General features: G+C 41.6%; 1 protein-coding gene across 1 annotated transcript in view; it reads left to right on the top strand.

The window, feature by feature from the left end:
- Positions 1-10,201, top strand: part of LOC136675566 (microtubule cross-linking factor 1-like) — a 73,965-nt gene extending 63,764 nt beyond the window's left edge. Inside the window, exon 16 of the mRNA XM_066652185.1 lies at positions 6,815-10,201. Coding sequence (XP_066508282.1) covers positions 6,815-7,039 — 225 coding nt within the window. The 3' untranslated portion in view covers positions 7,040-10,201. The remainder of the gene's footprint in view (positions 1-6,814) is intronic.
- The last annotated feature ends 9,021 nt before the right edge of the window (positions 10,202-19,222 follow it).

The raw sequence follows: 19,222 nt of genomic DNA, 5'->3' as shown, positions 1-19,222 counted from the left end.
AAGATTGAAGGTTGGAGAGTGTGATTTTCCTGGATGTCTACCACACTATTGTCATGCAGCAGGAAAGAAAAACAGATCTGCTGTTTGTGCTGTCAAGTTTAAATTTTGCTTGTATTCTGATTCATAAGGAAAAAAAAGGGAGAAAGAATTGCTTCAGAGTCAGAGTGAGTCAGAGACACTGCAGTAGACACATAGCAGCAGAATTATAAAAGCCAGCTCCTTTTTTTCTACAACCATTGTCTATTTTATAAGCACCACTGGCCACATAGGGGTAGTTCTACAATTACAGACTGGAGTCCATATGCTGCTCTGCATACTTTGTTAGCCCCCTTTAATGAGTTCCTTCAATGGCCAGGACACCCACAAGACCACCACAGAGCATGTGTTACCGAGCTGGTGATTATTTATTTATTATTATTTATTATTCTCAGCACTGAAACCACTGGAATGGCATCCATTGTATTAGAGATTATTCATCAAACCTAATGAGATGACTCATTACAAAGATAAGGTTGTTCTGTGGAACAAAGGAACAATCCAGTGCTCAATTATTTGGGCTAGCCCTAATAGTTCTAATAGCTATATAAAATAAATTGTGACTGAAACAAATACGGTTTTTAAGTGAGAAACTGAAGGGCAGATCCACATATGAGCGCTTGCAGTTTAAAGGCTTTTGCAGATGGTATAGATGCTATTTTAAATCGAAACTGCATGCATTTGTGTGCTTCTGACCAAGAAGCATGGGATCAGCAATGCTGTGCTGCAGCTTAATAATTAGCCCCATTTGCTGCTTGTGTTTTTATGCTGCGCCTTTATACTCATCTGCCTACAGGAATCACAGTGGCTGTAATGCTCCTTGATTACGAAAGTTGATACTAAGTTCGGTCCATTTGGAAGACTAACACACTGAGTGTATAATATAGATTGTATCATGGTATGCTAACAGTATATAGGATCCTGATTCTGTGATCTATAATCGTATTTATAATCACTTTACATAATCTCTTTGGTCAGAGCAGACGGATTATAATGACTGTTGTCATGGGGTTCACTTTGTGTCTGCTTCAACAGATTATAGACTGGAGATTTAAGTACAAAAGCATCAACATTAATGGTATAGCCCTTATGTTGGGTGATGGCTCCACTAATCTTTAAAGAGCCCAACAGTAAGCTTGACAGCACATTACAGTAACTGGACATGCTTTAATGTGGATTATCCCACAAACAGATCACAATAAGTAGATACATGTCTATAGAAAACTAGTACAAGTCAGGATTTCTGTCCTTTTTTTTTAACCTGGTGATAAAGGACAGACTAGACATGGGAGTGTGAATTGGCATCTTTTTAGTGGATCTCCAGATTTGATTTAGTCATGAAGAAGACTAACCCAAAATTCACCATATATTAGGGCCTGACTTAAATGTTCTTTGGGGTCGTGTATATTCTTCAGCCCAATTTTCACTGGCTTTTTTTCAATATTGTAATTACAATTTACTTTATAAGTGCTGTGCCTTCTCATTTGTATCTCAGCACTACTGGCAAGTTTAAGTGCTGTACTATATAACAACCTAAAATGTTTTTGCGTAACATATATGTGTAATTCAAATGCAAACATTCTCCTGCTCATCTGTCATTTTATTGTAATTGTTGCGTTTTAAAAATGGCAAATCATTCATTCATTCTGTAATACCCTGGAGGGGGCGCCAGTCCTACACAGGGCAACACACACACTCACACATTCATTCACACACTCACACCTACGTACACTTTGAGTCGCCAATTCACCTACCAACGTGTGTTTTTGGACTGTGGGAGGAAACCAGAGCACCCGGAGAAAACCCACGCAGACACAGAGAGAACACACCACACTCCCCACAGACAGTCACCCAGAGGAAACCCACGCAGACACAGGGAGAACACACCACACTCCTCACAGACATTCACCCGGAGGAAACCCACGCAGACACAGGGAGAACACACCACACTCCTCACAGACAGTCACCCGGAGGAAACCCACACAGACACAGGGAGAACAAACCACACTCCTCACAGACAGTCACCCGGAGGAAACCCACGCAGACACAGGGAGAACAAACCACACTCCTCACAGACAGTCACCCGGAGGAAACCCACGCAGACACAGGGAGAACACACCACACTCCTCACAGACAGTCACCCGGAGAAAAACCCACGCAGACACAGGGAGAACAAACCACACTCTTCACAGACAGTCACCCGGAGCGGGAATCAAACCCACAACCTCCAGGTCCCTGGAGCTGTGTGACTGCGACACTACATGCTGCTCCACCGTGCCGCCCAAAATGGCAAATGTCATTTAAAAAAAACATTTACTATCACTCATATGAATGAACATTTTTATATAATTCAGATGCATCGACTTTTTCTTTGATGGAACTCATAACAAATGCAGTGATGAACAAATTCTTCTCACGTGCCATTTTCAAACTACCTTATTTTTAGGTCATTTGGTTGAATAAGATGACAATTGTCATATTTAATACTATGTAACCCCTAAAAATATATTGACAAAAGAGTGGGAGAATGTTTGAAGTTTGAATTACAGATAAAAGTTACACAAAAACACTTATTTGTACACAATTATTTTATAAAGGAAAGTGATGCAAATTTTTAAATATTAACTATTTAAAAATGCCAAGTTTCAGCAGCCAATTATGGACACACATGGGAATCTATAGTTTTTAAATGTACAGATAAATACAAACCTATAGAATGTATCAATGTAGTGTGTATAGTACAGTGCACTTAGTGTGTTTTGACCTCTGAATGGACAGTGAGGATGGTCATGCCAAAACCCCACCCCTCACCCCTTTTTCAGGTCCCACAGAAAGAGGAGTGGAACACCTGTAGGCTGCAGTGATCTTTCGTCTCGGAGCCTTATCACTCAGGCCCTTTTTGCCAGTCATCTCCTGTATCTGATGCGATTGTGTTTTGTGCTGATGAGTGTTTTCCCCTGTCTCCCTCTCCGGGTTGCCTCCAGAACCATACTGTCTTACTCACTGCTCCCTGGGGACTTTAATGGCGCTTGTGCGCACACACGCCATGCTGTAAGTTGCACTTTATGACCTTTGACCTCACAGTGGCCTCACCCGTGTCGAGTCCCGCTACGTATTTTGCGGACCTTCTCACAGCTGCACCACTCAAACCACTGCATGCACACGTCATTCTCACAGGGAATGGGGTTCAGTGCCAGGTGTTGTGGGAAATGTGATTATGTGTTATTTTTTGTGTCTTACGTTTTTAACGTTCTGGTGTAGGTGCGAGCATGTGCATCATCGTGTGATCAAAAATTTTCATCAAGAGTTGGAAATCTTTATCCAAAAAGCTAGGAGTGCAAAGCCTATAGTTTGCTAACTGGTTGTATTTCTAATATTCTGTACTGGACAAATGTTTGGACACACTCAACTTGATGTAGGTCAAAGACATTTTCATTTAAATTCATTGTCTATAATAGGGTGACCAGATGTCCACTTTTACCCGGACTTGTCCTCTTTTTTAGACTTAAAAAAATGTCCGGGCGGAATTTCACAAACGTCCGGGATTTTGTTTTTCTAGAGCTTACATAGAACTTCGAGAAGTTTCGTTCACAAACTAGTCCCGCCCTCCCCTACTCCGATTGGTTCGCTTGAGTGAGAAGGGGGCGTGGTGAAGTAGCCTAAAATCTTCTGATTGGACGGTCTGACTGTAGAGCTACCGTTATTGGTCGATAACCTTCTCTGTAAACATTTAATTGGTCAGTCTGCACGTCAGTAGTCCTTGTTTACGTCAGGCAAAGCTCATGTACCCACCCTCAGCTCGAGCAGCTATGCCGAAACGGAAATATAAGTTCTCGGATGAATTAAAAAAGAAATGTTTTCCCATGTGTAGCAAATAAAGGTGTAAAGGACCTAAGAGCACACATAGGTTCAGCTAAGAATACAACGGCAGCGAGAGGCGTTACCGCCCCCCCCCCGAGACGTGTCCTTTTTTTCACCATCTCAGATCTTGTCACCCTAGTTTAAATGCATAATTGGTGACACATTTAAAGGTGTAGTTTACAGTTGTAATCAAAAGACACTATTTATAAAATTCAAAAGATGTTTCCTCACCATTCGCTAGCTCAGAAGTCTGTTTGTGTGATCAAAACCAGTCTAATGTGTTTACGAAGCCCCAGTGTCTGTAAATGAAAAAAGACTGGCTAGACCCGGTGTGTATGTTTCTCTCTCTCTGCTCATGGCAGAGGCTTCTGGAGCATTTATAGTCAAAGGAAACAACTCCAAACCTTGAAAAGCATTAACCGAAATGAGGAAATTATTCTATTCCTGCTTCATAGGTAGGCATTTGCTTATTGTTGCTGTTTCGGATCACTTCTTAAGGTGGAAATGCGTCCAAACTCAGGAGGCGGCTAACTGCTTCACCGAAAGTGCTACAAAAAATAAACAACTCAAGTTACAAAGGAGTTTCTGTGGTAATTCAAACAGTGAATAAAAACTTACAGAAAAGTTAAATTGAAACCCCTTACATACAACAGTCGTTACTCTCCCTCAAACACAACGTTCCACCTTAAAAAAGGCGAAGCTTTGAGCTGCATTTCCACACAGTCGTAGACATTCCCTTTAAAGGGCCCCACATTTTATTCTTATGTTTAATTATTTTAAGGTCCACTATTAACATTTTTGTGGTTCTACACATGTGTCAGACTAGCTTTCCTGTATAGTGCCTCATTAAGGAAGAAGTCCAGTGCATTTAAACTACAAAAACCTTGCCATTATCTTAACACTGAGATGCTAACAGAAACTACCATCATAGATTTTCAGGTTTGAAGGTTAAAGCCGGAACAGCAGTTCTAGCTCTAATTATTGCAGGTCTCCAGCAACATACGAGTCAAATTCTGATATTTATATTATTGATATTACAGAATATTACAGAGTTTCAGTAGTTCTCACTACCCATGAAAGGCTCCGCAAATGTGTATTTACATTAAGATTGTTGGAATAGGTGGCTCCTCTTGTGACTGCATCATTGAATTCAAATCCTTCTGCACAGATGTGTCCAAACCTTTGAAGGTTTTATTAATGAGACGCTCTCAAGGGCTTTTTAATGAAAGATGAACGTATTGAGACAGTAGGTGAAAAGCACTGATAGCCTTTTGGATGTGTTATGGATGATTTCATATCGAATTAATATCACATTGTGTTTCTAATAGGTCCCGCTATGTGTTTATTCTTGTTTATTATTTTCCTCCATTTTCTGTCTCAACTATTTTCAACTCTCTTGCAGTTCTTTCAGTGGGGGCCATTTTAAGTAATGAAATTACTTGCCACTGTAACTGACCTCCATCTCACTGAGGAAGACTACACACTAACACTTTCTGCTCTTTCTCTCCTATTCTCTTCCTATTTCTTGTTCTACATCACCTGTGTGTCCCTTGTTAGTGGACAGTCCGGGTGAAGTTGGGGTGTGTGTGCGTGTGCACGTGAGTGTGTTTGTATGTGTGTGTGTGTGTATGTGAATTGTTGCTGCATGCTAAATGCTAATGACAGAAAGGCTGCACTAAAAAAACAAGTGTTCTTCTAACTTCTAACTCCAGCCGCTTGCTCTGTGCATCACGGTTTCACATCTAATGCACATCTTTAAGCTAAGGAACTAATCCTGGGAGACTGTAATGCTAATGCTTGTCCTCATTATGAGTGAGGTTATAAAGAGTGTTCATTTGTGACTGCCTGGCAAATGCTATGCTGCATCTATATGGTGTCTGTCTTTCCTGTGGGACCTGTTGGTTCAGTAAAGATACCACCTAATTACTTCTAATGTGATCAGTCGATACTGGGGAGATCTAGTAAAACACAACTCCACAAAGACTTTATTTTGTCTTCTTTAAACTTCAAAGAATCAGAAATCAGATTTCAGCACTGGCCTCATTAACAGTATCAGACATCACGCGCCTGTTTGAAGTATAAAACATAAATAAATTAAAAAGTGCTGAAGGTCTTTCCACAGAGAAACACATAGATTGGTTTTTAACGTAAAACAGATGCATTCTGCACACGAGATTCCATTTAAATCAGATTCAATTAAACGTAAAGAAATTGAGGGCATTTTCTCTTTGAAGGCGGTTAGCTTTCAGTCTCTCGTGCTAATGTGAGTTTATTTATAATATCATTTGCTACTGTAAAGGGACAGGGATGTGGTCATTGGGATCAGTCTTGTCTCTAGCTCACTTTACTGGGTCAGAGGAAGTGTGTTTCTGCATAACTGCCATGTATTTTTAGCAGAAGTAAATTATGCATCATGTATTAGATTTCGCCTCCCTTCAGATCAAACTAAGAGCCTGAAGAAAAGCGTTAATTTTGTGAGAGAGGGCTTTAAAGAGAAAAGGAAAGAGAATGACAGTGTAACAAAAACTTATGAAACAGAAATTAGTAGAGAAACATGAAAATAGATTTTTTTAAATGTACCCTTGCTCTACTCACAAATGCAAAATTCCATAGCTGCTGTTGTGAGTTCACAGAACACTCTGAAAAAATCTACTTGACTTAGACATATTATGCATAGCTGAATCTATTTGTGAGAATACATATATTCTAGGTGAGTTAATATATGTTTCAGAAATAGCAAATATTCAAAAATTTAGATATTTTGCAGTTTGTCCAACCTAATAGCAGTTGCTAGAAACACATTTGGGCGTGAAGCGTTGATAGCTGCATAACTGTAGTACAGTTTCTAAAAATATATACCGTGTAAATGTGTGTAAGTGCATTTCTGTCTAACTGTGTCTGTCTGTTTTTGATGAAGGACCTCCCGCGATCTCCTGTGGCTCCGCCCCTGGACTCCTGCTTCTTGCGACCAGCTCGTCCTGCAAACCGCCGACCCCCATCCCGCTGGGCGCGCTCCCCTTCCTCTTCCCCGAATCACAAAGAATGCACAGTGAGGTTCTGCTTTCCTTTGCCCGCTAGAACCTCTCACACCATCCCCGAGACGGAGGAGCCCTGTCAGGAACTACCTCAGCCCCCCGCCTGAGGACATCCTGCACCAGCCAAGCCAAGACACTCTGCTCCCTTACTCACCCACTACGCTCTCAGAATGGATGTGATGAGACAGTCCATAGCTTCTTATTGATTAACACATCTGTGTGTCCAGTCAAAGGAACACTCCAGGATTTTTAACCTCTATCTGCCACCCCTGTAGCACACAGTCTAATCATTTGTAATTAGATTATGATTTTCTTTACTCAAAACACACTTAGTGTAGTAAAAGCCACTGAGCAGGTGCTGAAACAAACCTATCTTAAATGTGTTTTGAGTCAACGGGTTTTCTGTTTTGTCAAAAGGCCGTCAGTACGGCAGAGAAAAATTAGCTTGAAAAATCCTGCAATGTTCTTTTGCTAAAGGCACATTTTTGTTATTTGAAACAGAGATCTTGTGTTATCTAACAACACGTGTTCAGATTGTGTTTATAGACCTCTGGGGTTGTGCCATCATTTTGTAGTCGACGTCATGCTCATATTAGAAACTACAGGTGTGCACTGGTTTCCTCTTTGAGAAAAATAAAACCACTGTTTCACGCCTTGGTTTGAAACTCAGGCGTTGTTCCAAAAACCAATTTGTTTAGCTGTTCGTACATTTTGGCTCAGAATGTTCAGAGCCTCCACATTCTGCAAATTCAAATGCAAGCTGTGTATATGACTGAAAGCCTCACCGGAAATTACCTACAAAAACCCACAAGATTTCTCAAACAACTGTTAATGCACTACTTATGTATTACTATTAATATAACAGTTGTCATTTTATTAAAAAATAAATAAAATGAAGTATTAATTTGCCATGAGGCGGCGCGGTGGTGCAGCAGGTAGTGTCGCAGTAACACAGCTCCAGGGGCCTGGAGGTTGTGGGTTCAAGTCCCACTCCGGGTGACTGTCTGTGAGGATTGTGGTGTGTTCTCCCTGTGTCTGCGTGGGTTTCCTCCTGGTGCCTCCCACAGTCCAAAAACACACGTTGGTAGGTGGATTGGCAACTCAGAAGTGTCCGTAAGTGTGAATGTGAGTGTGTGTCGCCCTGTGAAGGACTGGCGCCCCCTCCAGGGTGTGTTCATGACTTGCAGCCAGTGATTCCAGGTAGGCTCCGGACCCACCGCGACCCTGACCTGGATAAGTGCTTACAGACAATAAATGAATGAATATGCTATGTCCACGATTGCTAACATCAAAATCACCATTTTCGTCTAAATCAGAACTCTAAACTCAAAACACTAATTTGGATACTATATTATCCCCAAAAACAGAAACTGATACACATGCTTTGGCAGTGCTTTTTCATTGATTTAACTCATAACGAATGCAGTGGTAAATAGTAAATAAATTCTTCTCGTTTGCCATTTCAACATTTTTTGTTTCTTTTTTATTTTAAATGACAATTGTCATTTTTTACTACTACGCAACAGTATCATAAAATTACAAAAGAGCAGGAGAAAGTTCAATATCAAAATATAGAGCAATATAAAAGCTGATTTTCAATATTTCAATATACACCATTTACAGCATCTGTCATTAACTGGCGTTGAGTACAGGGCACTGCCCAATTCACTGCCCTTCATTTTAAAGTTAGTTTTAAAATATTAATATTGACAAAGCCAAGAGGTTTGTGTTTGAGCGTGTTGTCATGATTCTTGTTTGTTTTGGGCAGTTTTTCTGTGGCTTTTATGTTGTTTATATCGATATCGGAACTATACCGACGGAAGTTTAGAAATATATTGCGATATAAGTTTTGGCCGAATCGTCCAGCCTTAATTACAGTTATATTTATTTAATGAAAGGAAACCTCTTCCCGTAGTGAATATCAGCTGGACCTGGATTTCCTAATATGGGCATTGACCACACAGAATAATGCAGACTTCTGAGGTCTGGAGATGTACTGTATCTTTGAAGTCTGACACAAATTGTGAGTAACACACGATGAGCTGTTAACGAACACAACATTCTGAAAGTGCACTTCTTTCCTTGTCTTTCACTGCCCTCTCCATTCCTACTCTTCTTCTCTCGTCCCATCGCCCTCGTCCCGTTCCAGCCTGACCACACAAACAGCACCAGTGTTGAAGTGTTTGAACCTTCCAGCCCTTCTAGAAGCCTTCCGGAACCCGGAACAGAAGGGCGGGGTTCCACCAGCACCAGCCAATCAGAGGAGGACGTCGTTCTAGAACGTTCTGTGAGAATTCAAGGACCTGGAATGTACCTGAAGCAAAAGAACACAAACTATTTCCATCAGAGGTGCCTAAATCCCACTTGATTTCTCAGCCGTCCCATATGTGTGTGTGTCTAATGTATATGTATGCAATACATACAGATTTCTATGTGTCATAAGAGTCATGTTACAAACTACAAACTCTTTTTGGGATGTTCCAGGAAAAAAAAAAAAATAATAGGATTTGTCTAAAATGCATATGTTTACGTGTTTTTTTTTTTGGCTTTTCTTCGTTTCTTTTTCTTTTTTTTGCATACATCCCATGTACATACCTGATAAAAACTTATTTTCTTATTTTGGATGCACCATTTGTTTTTTAGTTTGTTGTCCTACCCTTCAAAGCTTGAATATATTTGAGGGAAAGCAGACTCTGTTCTATTTATTTTGTACACCATGAAAAGGAGTTATGGAAGGAGTAATGGAAACCTAGAGTCAGGGATACATGAACAAACCATGATGTCAGCCACACTGGTGTATTTATTACTCGAAACGTAAAGCTGAATGTTTAATGCAAACTCAATAGGAAGGTAAGAAGGCGACTGATTATCCTTATGCATATTTTGGAAGGCAACTGTGCAAATATCATAATTGATCTGCATGCCTTTTGAACCCTAGCACTTTAGTGCATGATATCAAATGCTGTTGTATCTCGTGCTATCTCTATATTGTAAGCCAGCCCTAGGCGCACACAGAACACCCACACCCACACCATTCATTGTGTGTGATGGGGCTCGCTTGATCTGTAATTTTGTTGTCACCAAATTTGCATTAACAGAACTTAGAACACTTTTTAAGTCGATTGTACCTATTACCCTGTCTTTGTATAGCTGTTATTATCACATTAAAACCTTTTCTTTTCTCCGAAGGGAAAAAAATGGGATTGTAAAAAAAAAAATGAATGTTTTAAATGAAGTCAGTGTCTAAAGTCTAACGATATAGAGTCTGTTTAATTGGTAATAAACTGAATGTTTATTTACAGAAAAAAATGAATTGGCTGATTGGTCTGGATTAGTTAACGCTGCGTATGGTAGATACTACGAATGCAAATGTACCCCTAGAGGAACATTCATTCATTGTCTGTAAGCGCTTAACCAGTTCAGGGTCACAGTGGGTCTGAGCCTATATGGAATCACTGGGCACAAGGCAGGAACACACCCTGGAGGGGGCGCCAGTGCTTCATAGGGCAACACACACACACACACTTTTCAGTCGCCAATCCACCTACCAACTGGTTTTGGACCGTGTGAGGAAACCAGAGCACCCGGAGAAAACCCACGCAGACACAGGGAGAACACACCACACTCCTCACAGTCAGTCACCCGGAGGAAACCCACGCAGACAAAGGGAGAACACACCACACTCCTCACAGACAGTCACCCGGAGGAAACCCACGCAGACACAGGGAAAACACACCACACTCCTCACAGACAGTCACCCGGAGCGGGACTTGAACCCACAACCTCCAGTGACCCTGGAGCTGTGTGACTGCGGCACTAACCTGCTGTACCACCGTGCAAAATACGATTTTCACAGGTAATTAAAATCATTTAGAAATATCTAGATTAATCTTACAATATTCTTAATGATGATTTTCACATGTTCTGAGCAGTTTGTGGTGAATACGTGTAAATGGAATAAAAATGGGCTTCAATCCGATCTAAATTTCATAAAAATGTGACTAGAAAGAGGGCGAAAAAGAATGTATGTATTTATGTGTTCGTGTGTGTTTAGGTTGAAAGCGCATTAGATTACAGCAGGTCAATGGGAACTACACACACATGGGTCAGCCGTAAGGAGATTGTCACGCTCTCTTTATCTCTCCCAAATCCTCTTGCATCATCAGCCGGCCACGTTGTCTTTAGCTGGAGTTTCAGCACTGATTCAGTGAATATGCTTTATTCAAATGTGTGCATCTGCTAGAAAACATCAATTGTGTTTATGTAATGTGTTTAACTAATTTGGACTTTCTTGCCATGTGCAGTTCAAATGTAGAAGTACAGTGCGGCTCAAATACAGTCCACTTACGCCACAGTGATTATTAGTTAACCGTGCTGAGAGCCAATTAACGGTTCTGGTTGGTCGGCATATTGACGTAGCCATTTTAATGACAAGTCCACACTGGCGCAGAACATGGCTGTGCTAACCCTTCCTCTCTGCAGTGGAAAAGAGAATTCCTCAAGGTCCCGTTCTATTGAGCTGCCCCCTACAACTTGTAACCCATTTCTCCATATTAGACCTAATACTGTGGCTGTTTTCTGCTTTGCAGGGCCTCTAACAGATGCTGTAAATCACGGCTTAGGGTGAACCTTTCTCAGGAAATGGCAGGTAAATAATTAATGAGAGACATGGAGGGGAAGGATGGCACAGAGAGAGTGAATTATTCAGACAAGCGAGAAAGGGAGGTGAGTTTATTGCTAAAAGGAAAGAAAATCACAGCCCTGTTCAGATTTATTTCTAATGGATGTCTAAATGAGAGAGAATTGAAAGCTGCTAATGGAAGAGTTCTTTAAGGCCCTGTGGTGTTCAGAAGAAAAATGGAATTTAGTTCTGAATTCATTTCGTTTAGAGTTAAAACAACAGGGAAATTTCGGTTTGTAAAAAGTGCTTCACAATCCTGCTGAGGCTGCCCTGTGAAGGGCCTATATTATTTATTTATTCATCTTCTGTAACTGCTTCAGAAAATTAATCCAGAGCCTACTGTTACAAATGGATCAAAAGCATCAGGGCTGTGGCAGCTCAGAGTCACCACTTGGCTGAGAATACTCCACCAACCACAAGTATCTAGCCATCATTGTCCAGTGACCTTTGATGAAGGACTAGAGGACGCCTGAGACAAACTGCAGCAAAAGATGAGCTACTGTCTCTGACTTTACGTCTAATGCAGAGCAACAGATGGACTACAGTCTGTAACTGTGAAATTACAAAATGTACCTGTTTGGTAAGTGGAGCTGATCAAATGGACAATGAGTGTAGAAACAAGGAGTTAATATTAACTGTTATCTGATTAGTGCATTGTTCCAGCAGCAGTTCAAATCAGAGGTTGTTCAGATAAAAAGTACAACAATACAACAAAAAATTGATGTACTCTGCAACAGAGACAATTTACATTGGTTTGCATTACAATAGGGCAGCACGGTGTCGCAGTCACACAGCTCCAGCGACCTGGAGGTTGTGGGTTTGAGTCCTGCTCCGGGTGACTGTCTGTGAGGAGTGTGGTGTGTTCTCCCTGTGTCTGCGTGGGTTTCCTCCGGTTGACTGTCTGTGAGGATTTTGTTGTGTTCTCCCTGTGTCTGCGTGGGTTTCCTCCAGGTGACGGTCTGTGAGGAGTGTGGTGTGTTCTCTCTGTGTCCGCGTGGGTTTCCTCCGGGTGACTGTCTGTGAGGAGTGTGGTGTGTTCTCCCTGTGTCTGCGTGGGTTTCCTCCGGGTGACTGTTTGTGAGGAGTGTGGTGTGTTCTCCCTGTGTCTGCGTGGGTTTCCTCCGGGTGCTCCAGTTTCCTCCCACGCTCCAAAAACACACGTTGGTAGGTGGATTGGCGACTCAAAAGTTGTGTGTAGGTGTGAGTGTGTGAGTGAATGTGCGAGTGTGTTTGTCGCCCTGTGAAGGACTGGCGCCCCCTCCAGGGTGTATTCCCACCTTGCGCCCAATGATTCCAGGTAGGCTCTGGACCCACCGCGACACTGAACTGGATAAGGGTTACAGATAATGAATGAATGCATTACAATAATTTCTTTATAAACCATGATGTATAATAAAATATTCAGGATAAATGAAAGTGAGAAATGTGTTGGATGAGGGTTATTCTGCTCTCTGCATGAGGCTCTGTCCACAGACCCCAGCTGTTACATCCCCCATCATCTGTATCCCATCACAAGACACTGACTTGAAAGCTCAAGGCTCATAAGAAGCAACGAGACCAGTCAATAAATCAATAATGCCCAATCAATACCTCTGAGTGTGAATAGGAAAGTCATCAAAGCACACTTTAGGCTTTCTGTGCAACACAGAATGAATCCATCTGAAATATAAATGTGGAAAACACAGTAAAAGTTGGAGTTAATTTAATTAATTTTCAATTAAAAGACTCCACTTCCCAGAATCCTCCTCTACAGTGTTCAGTCACCTGACGGGGTGTGTGTCTGCAATTGTTTTTGTATTTTTGTTGGCACCACATGCCGTTTCTAGCGTGATAGGGGTTTAAATGTTCAAATGTTTGGGATCACTGGCCAATAGTCAGTGAAGACAGCTGACTCCATACTTCCCTACATCAGCATAGTTATAGTATTCCTTGGATATAGTGTAAAAACATCAGCGGAAGCACTCACAAATATGTTAATGTGTGTGTGTGTGTTTACAGTCCACTGCTTCAGAGGTGGTGTTAAGGTTGCAGACTCTACCAGCTGTCCCTCAATTAGAAGCACGAGGCATCACAGTCCTCAGCACCTGCTCCACACAACACACACACACACACATACACATTCTTCCATTATCATAAGTGCCCTCTCTCTTTCTCTGAACCTGCTATAAAACCACCGTCTAAAATCACCACATAATTTAACACCAAAATTAAGACCACGGGGGTCAGAAGATGAACATTAAATAGCCTCACATCTTTCAATATGAAGCTGATATTGTAAAGTGAATCAGGCCATGACCTAATCTCCTCCTCCAGGAGAATCAAATTTGGCCCAGAGGGCAGAAGTGTGACTTATTTAAGCGCCCACTAGAGGACCGCTGCCATCAATCAGAGAGTTCTGTCCAGTGTTAACAGAGAAAAATCTGTTTGACCTCAAAGCTTGTGTCTGATGAATTGCAGACTCTGCAGTAAAGGTGTTTTCTGTGCTTGACTGTCTAATAAATAATGCAGGTCTGTCTAGAATCAGGTGTGTGGGGACACACACACACACACACACACACTCCTCCACACCTTCCCGAGGGATATCCCCTCAAGCCAAAGGTTATTGAAAGTGGCACTTCATTTGATTTTGCTCCTATGACTCAATTCAGGTAAATTTAAAGCATGCGGTAGCTGTAGCTGTAGAGATGTCACTATAAGGACAAGGTACAATGGAGTGTGGCCTGGAAATTCAACAATATATACACAATAGGGCGGATTCTTTTTAAAAACACATTAAACATATTGACTCTTTTTGTGCTGGAGGAGCTAAATTCATTGTTAGCATACGGCCTGTGGGTTTGACTCGCATGCTTTTTGTGAGGAAAAAGTCACTGTGTTTTCTTTACTTTTCCCATGTGCTTGACGTCGTCTTCTCATCATGTTTTCGCTCCTTCGGGTTGTGCTGCTACATGGGCTAAATAGAACAGCGTGTAAGCTAAGCTAAGTAGTTTATCAGAAAATGCTCCTCACAGAAATATAAGCAGGAGCTATGCATAGCCTACATCCCTGTATGGGAACGCGATTTTTATTATTCAGATGTGCTCCAAGTACAGTTCTGAAAAACACAAGCAAATAACAGTAAGTTAAGATTGTATTTTTACCGTTTAGCATCAAAAAATACAAACATTAAAACGTGGGTCTGTTTTTACGTATCTTGGTTTTTGTTTGTTTAGGTCTTGTGTTCTTACTTCTAGTGTTTCATTCTAGCTTCGTATTGACTTCTTTTGCTGTTATATTGTTCCTAGTACTACACCTTCAGTCTCTTTTTGCTGATTCTGTGTAATGCTCTTGTGAGGTCTTGTCTTGTTGTAACGTTAGCCATTTTAGTATTTACCCTTTAGTATTTTTTTTGTCTGTTTTTCTCTATTACCTGATATTGGTTGTCCATCCATCCATTATCTGTAACCCTTATCCAGTTCAGGGTCACGGTGGGTCCAGAGTCTACCTGGAATCATTAGGCACAAGGCGGGAATACACCCTGGAGGGGGCGCCTGTCCTTCAGAGGGCAACACACACAAACACATTCACTCACACACTCTAACCTACGGACACTTTTGAGTCGCCAATCCACCTACCAACGTGTGTTTTTGGACTGTGGGAGGAAACCGGAGCACCTGGAGGAAACCCACCCAGACACAGAGAGAACACACCACACTCCTCACAGACAGTCACCCGGAGGAAACCCACGCGGACACAAAGAGAACACACCACACTCCTCACAGACAGACACCCGGAGGAAACCCACGCAGACACAGGGAGAACACACCACACTCCTCACAGACAGTCACTCGGAGGAAACCCATGCGGACACAGGGAGAACACACCACACTCCTCACAGACAGTCACCCGGAGCAGGAATCAAACCCACAACCTCCAGATCCCTGAGCTGTGTGTGACTGCGACACTAATCTGCTGCACCACTAGAACACTAGAGAGATATCCAATCAGGGTGCAGTATTTGTTTAGCCAATCAGAATGCAGGAAGCTCCTAAAATAAAGTGTTTAATCTGATGTCAAATTGAGTTTTAGTCTCATTGAAGAGGTCACAATGAACTCGGGTAAATACATCTGATTCTGAATAGTTTGGTCGAAGTAATATCTCTCTCACAGTGAAAGAGCTTCTCCTTTACAGCACTGAGCCATGTGTTGTCATGCCAACACCGGTGTACACCCATATGTAGGACATTGAGTCTGGAATGAAACCTTTTCTTCCTGTAGAGCTCCAAAATGTGTTTACTGTCTTAAACCCACTCTGGCTCTCTGGTGAAGTCAGACTTTCCAGTAATGAGTCACTAAGGCTGGACCCGTCTGGAGGCGTGTGTGTGTGTTTGTGTGTGTGTGTTTGTGTGTGCTTAAAAACACCAAGGTAACCTTCCAAAAGCTGGGCATTGTATGTTTGCTAAAATAAAACTTTTATGTTGTCAAAAAAAGGGTGAAATATCAAGTTGGCACTGTACATAGTGCCCAGAGGGAGATGCTATTGCTCAAATGTTATTGGTTGATTGCTCAGACTTTCTTAGTAAACTATCAGGTTTTTAGAGCTTCTTAGAGTTGTATAAGAGTCTTTGGTTCACTTACAGATGGTTTGTTGTTACACGACTATAGTGTGAGACTTTACTGAGAGTGCCACCAAAACTAAAGAAGTGATGCTTGATGTTCCTGGGCTCTTTTCTTCGGAACAAATGCAGCATGAGGCTTAGCCTTTGTCTTTCCATCATACCACAGGAGAAACTACTTTTTGTCTCGTGAATGGGCTGACGTTTCTCCACAGGACTCACACACTGACAGAGAAATAACATCAGACAGAGTGGGACTGGAAAAGTACATCGTTTTGACACAGAACACATGACATCGGTCAGACAGAGCCAGAGGCAGAGCATCCACTCTCTGACCTGAAGAGTCAGAACGGCAGCTACAGAGACGAGGATCTTTAGTTTTGCCTGCTCCACCGACAGCAGTCCGAGTACCGGCAACATCTCTGAACATTTGGAGATCCTAAGTGACATCCTGCTGCTGGGCATCCACCCAGCTCCTGTTCTTTATAAATCAGGGAAAAAATAGTAAATGCTAAGGTTAACACAATAAATCAACCGTTAACTTTATGCAGAGGAGTGATTAACTACACTGTTTATACATTTCTGTGACCCCCCAGTGACTGCAGCACCATCAGCACATTTATTCATTCATCTTCTGTAAGCACTTCACCCTGATCAGGGTGACACTAGGAACACATCACTTTCCTAACCACTGAGTGCAAGGCAAATGTACGCCATGTACAGGGTCCACACTTTGAGGCTCTGAGTTCTTTCTGGAGTTTCGTGCACTAAAAAAACAGTTCTTCTTTGGTTCCAGGTGGATGTTTCCAAATTAGGTTAATGTGTTTCGAGCTGTTTGTGAAAGCAATACACACACCTCCAGAAACACATAGTGCTTTTACCCAGGCGGATACGCTAAGGCTACAGGATCTCTCTCTCTCTCTCTCTCTCTCTCTCTCTCTCTCTCTCACACACACACACACACACACACACTCTCTCTCACTCTCTCTCTCTCACACACACACATTCTCTCTCTCTCTCTCTCTCTCTCTCTCTCTCTCTCCCTCTCCCTCTCACTCTCTCTCTCTCTCTCTCACTGTCTCTAGCGTCTGAAAAAGAAACAGCCAGGGATTATTTCGGCAGTAACTCTGTTGTCAGAAATATGACGCATAATCATTGAAGTTAGTTACATAGCTCAGTATATCAGCTTGTGCCCTGGAAGATGGAATAAATTGTGCTTTTTCTAGTCATTTCCTTTTTGTGTCGTGCCATAAAACTCCCACTGATCTTCAGGAGAATCTTCTGTTTTGTTTTATTCCGAGCTGCTAGGAGCCCATTCAGAAACACATGGTCGTATCTCATCCGCTCTCTTGTTCCAGGCTCTTGCCGTATTTCCCCAGTTGACTTCTGAGCCGACACAATGTAATTAGCGTGATCTCATTTATGAGAACAAGTCTCTGTGCTTATCTTGTTGTCTAGTCCTTTGTTTTCAATCCGTGCAATTGACCAGGACGTCCCACTCAAGTAAAGCAGGGCCAGATGGAGCCTCCATCTTAATCTAATGCCACAGTCTTACTTTACATGCTAATATAAGCTCTTGGCCATCACTGAAATTAGTCCCTCTAAATCAGCTCCACTTAAACATACACACATATATACACACATACACACATACATGTTATCACTCCAATACATAATCACATTTTATTCTGTGCTTTGCAAATTGAATACAGGGAAATTGGATTTTGTCACATTTGGACTTAAATGCAGGAGGTCATAAACATTTATGCTGACTTCCAGTGGCATCATAAGGTCTTAAAAAAATTATACCAGCCCCATCCGCCATTTAATCAAACTTATTTTTGCATGAGATATTGCTATTTGTTAACAGTGGGCACTAATGTTGATTAATATTTGAAAAAGCATAACCATATTTCATATTACTAAACATACAGGGGTTGGACATTGAAACTGAAACACCTGTCATTGTAGTGTGGGAGGTTTCATGGCTAAATTGGAGCAGTCTGGTGGCCAATCTTCATTAACTGCACATTACACCAGTAAGACCATGTGCATCCAATGGTTCAAACATTGTGTCCTGAAGGCGGTGCCGTGTATCAGGACGACAATGCACCAATACACACAGCGAGACTGGTGAAAGATTGGTTTGATGAACATGAAAGTGAAGTTGAACATCTCCCATGGCCTGCACAGTCACCAGATCTAAATATTATTGAGACACTTTGGGGTGTTGTGGAGGAGCGAGTCAGGAAACGTTTTCCTCCACCAGCATCACGTAGAGACCTGGCCACTATCCTGCAAGAAGAATGGCTTCAAATCCCTCTGACCACTGTGCAGGACTTGTATATGTCATTCCCAAGACGAATTGACGCTGTATTGACCGCAAAAGGAGGCCCTACACCATACTAATAAATTATTGTGGTCTAAAACCAGGTGTTTCACTTTCATTCTCCAACCCCTGTATGTCTGAGTTTGATTCAACACAAAAATGTCTAAATTCAGTCGTTCCTAATGCAGTACAAAATGAAGGACTGAAAAAATTGATGTAGTTTATATATTTATTTATATTAACAATAAAAGTGTAGAGCTTTGTCTGGCTGCAGTGAGTGTTGTCATTTAATTTTTTTGCAGTTTTTGCTAGTTTTTGTGAACATCATGACACCACAGAAAACACTGCACTTTGAGAAATGTGTTGCATTAGTTATTGTAACATAGTGAAGTTTAAAATGTTAGTAGAGAATTTAAGGATGAATCAGTAGTGGTCTACAATTTTATTCTGAAAAGAAACAGTGAACATACAACCCAAAAAAAAAAACAAAAAAAAAACGTTTTTGAGGCGGTACGCCCCCAACTGGCCGTGTCTGAAACAGACGGTAGCAACCCTTATGTCTTGCTGTCTCCTGAGTGAATTTCTAAGAAGGCAGTGTTTTGATTTGGAAGTACAGAACCTCCTACAGAACCACATTTCAGAGACGTTTCAAAGGAAGAACAATGTCATAAGATTTCTAGGATTG

The sequence above is a fragment of the Hoplias malabaricus genome, chromosome X1 (genome assembly GCF_029633855.1).
Source record: "Hoplias malabaricus isolate fHopMal1 chromosome X1, fHopMal1.hap1, whole genome shotgun sequence".
Classification (NCBI taxonomy): domain Eukaryota; kingdom Metazoa; phylum Chordata; class Actinopteri; order Characiformes; family Erythrinidae; genus Hoplias; species Hoplias malabaricus.
This window is presented reverse-complemented; position numbering and strand designations above follow the sequence as displayed.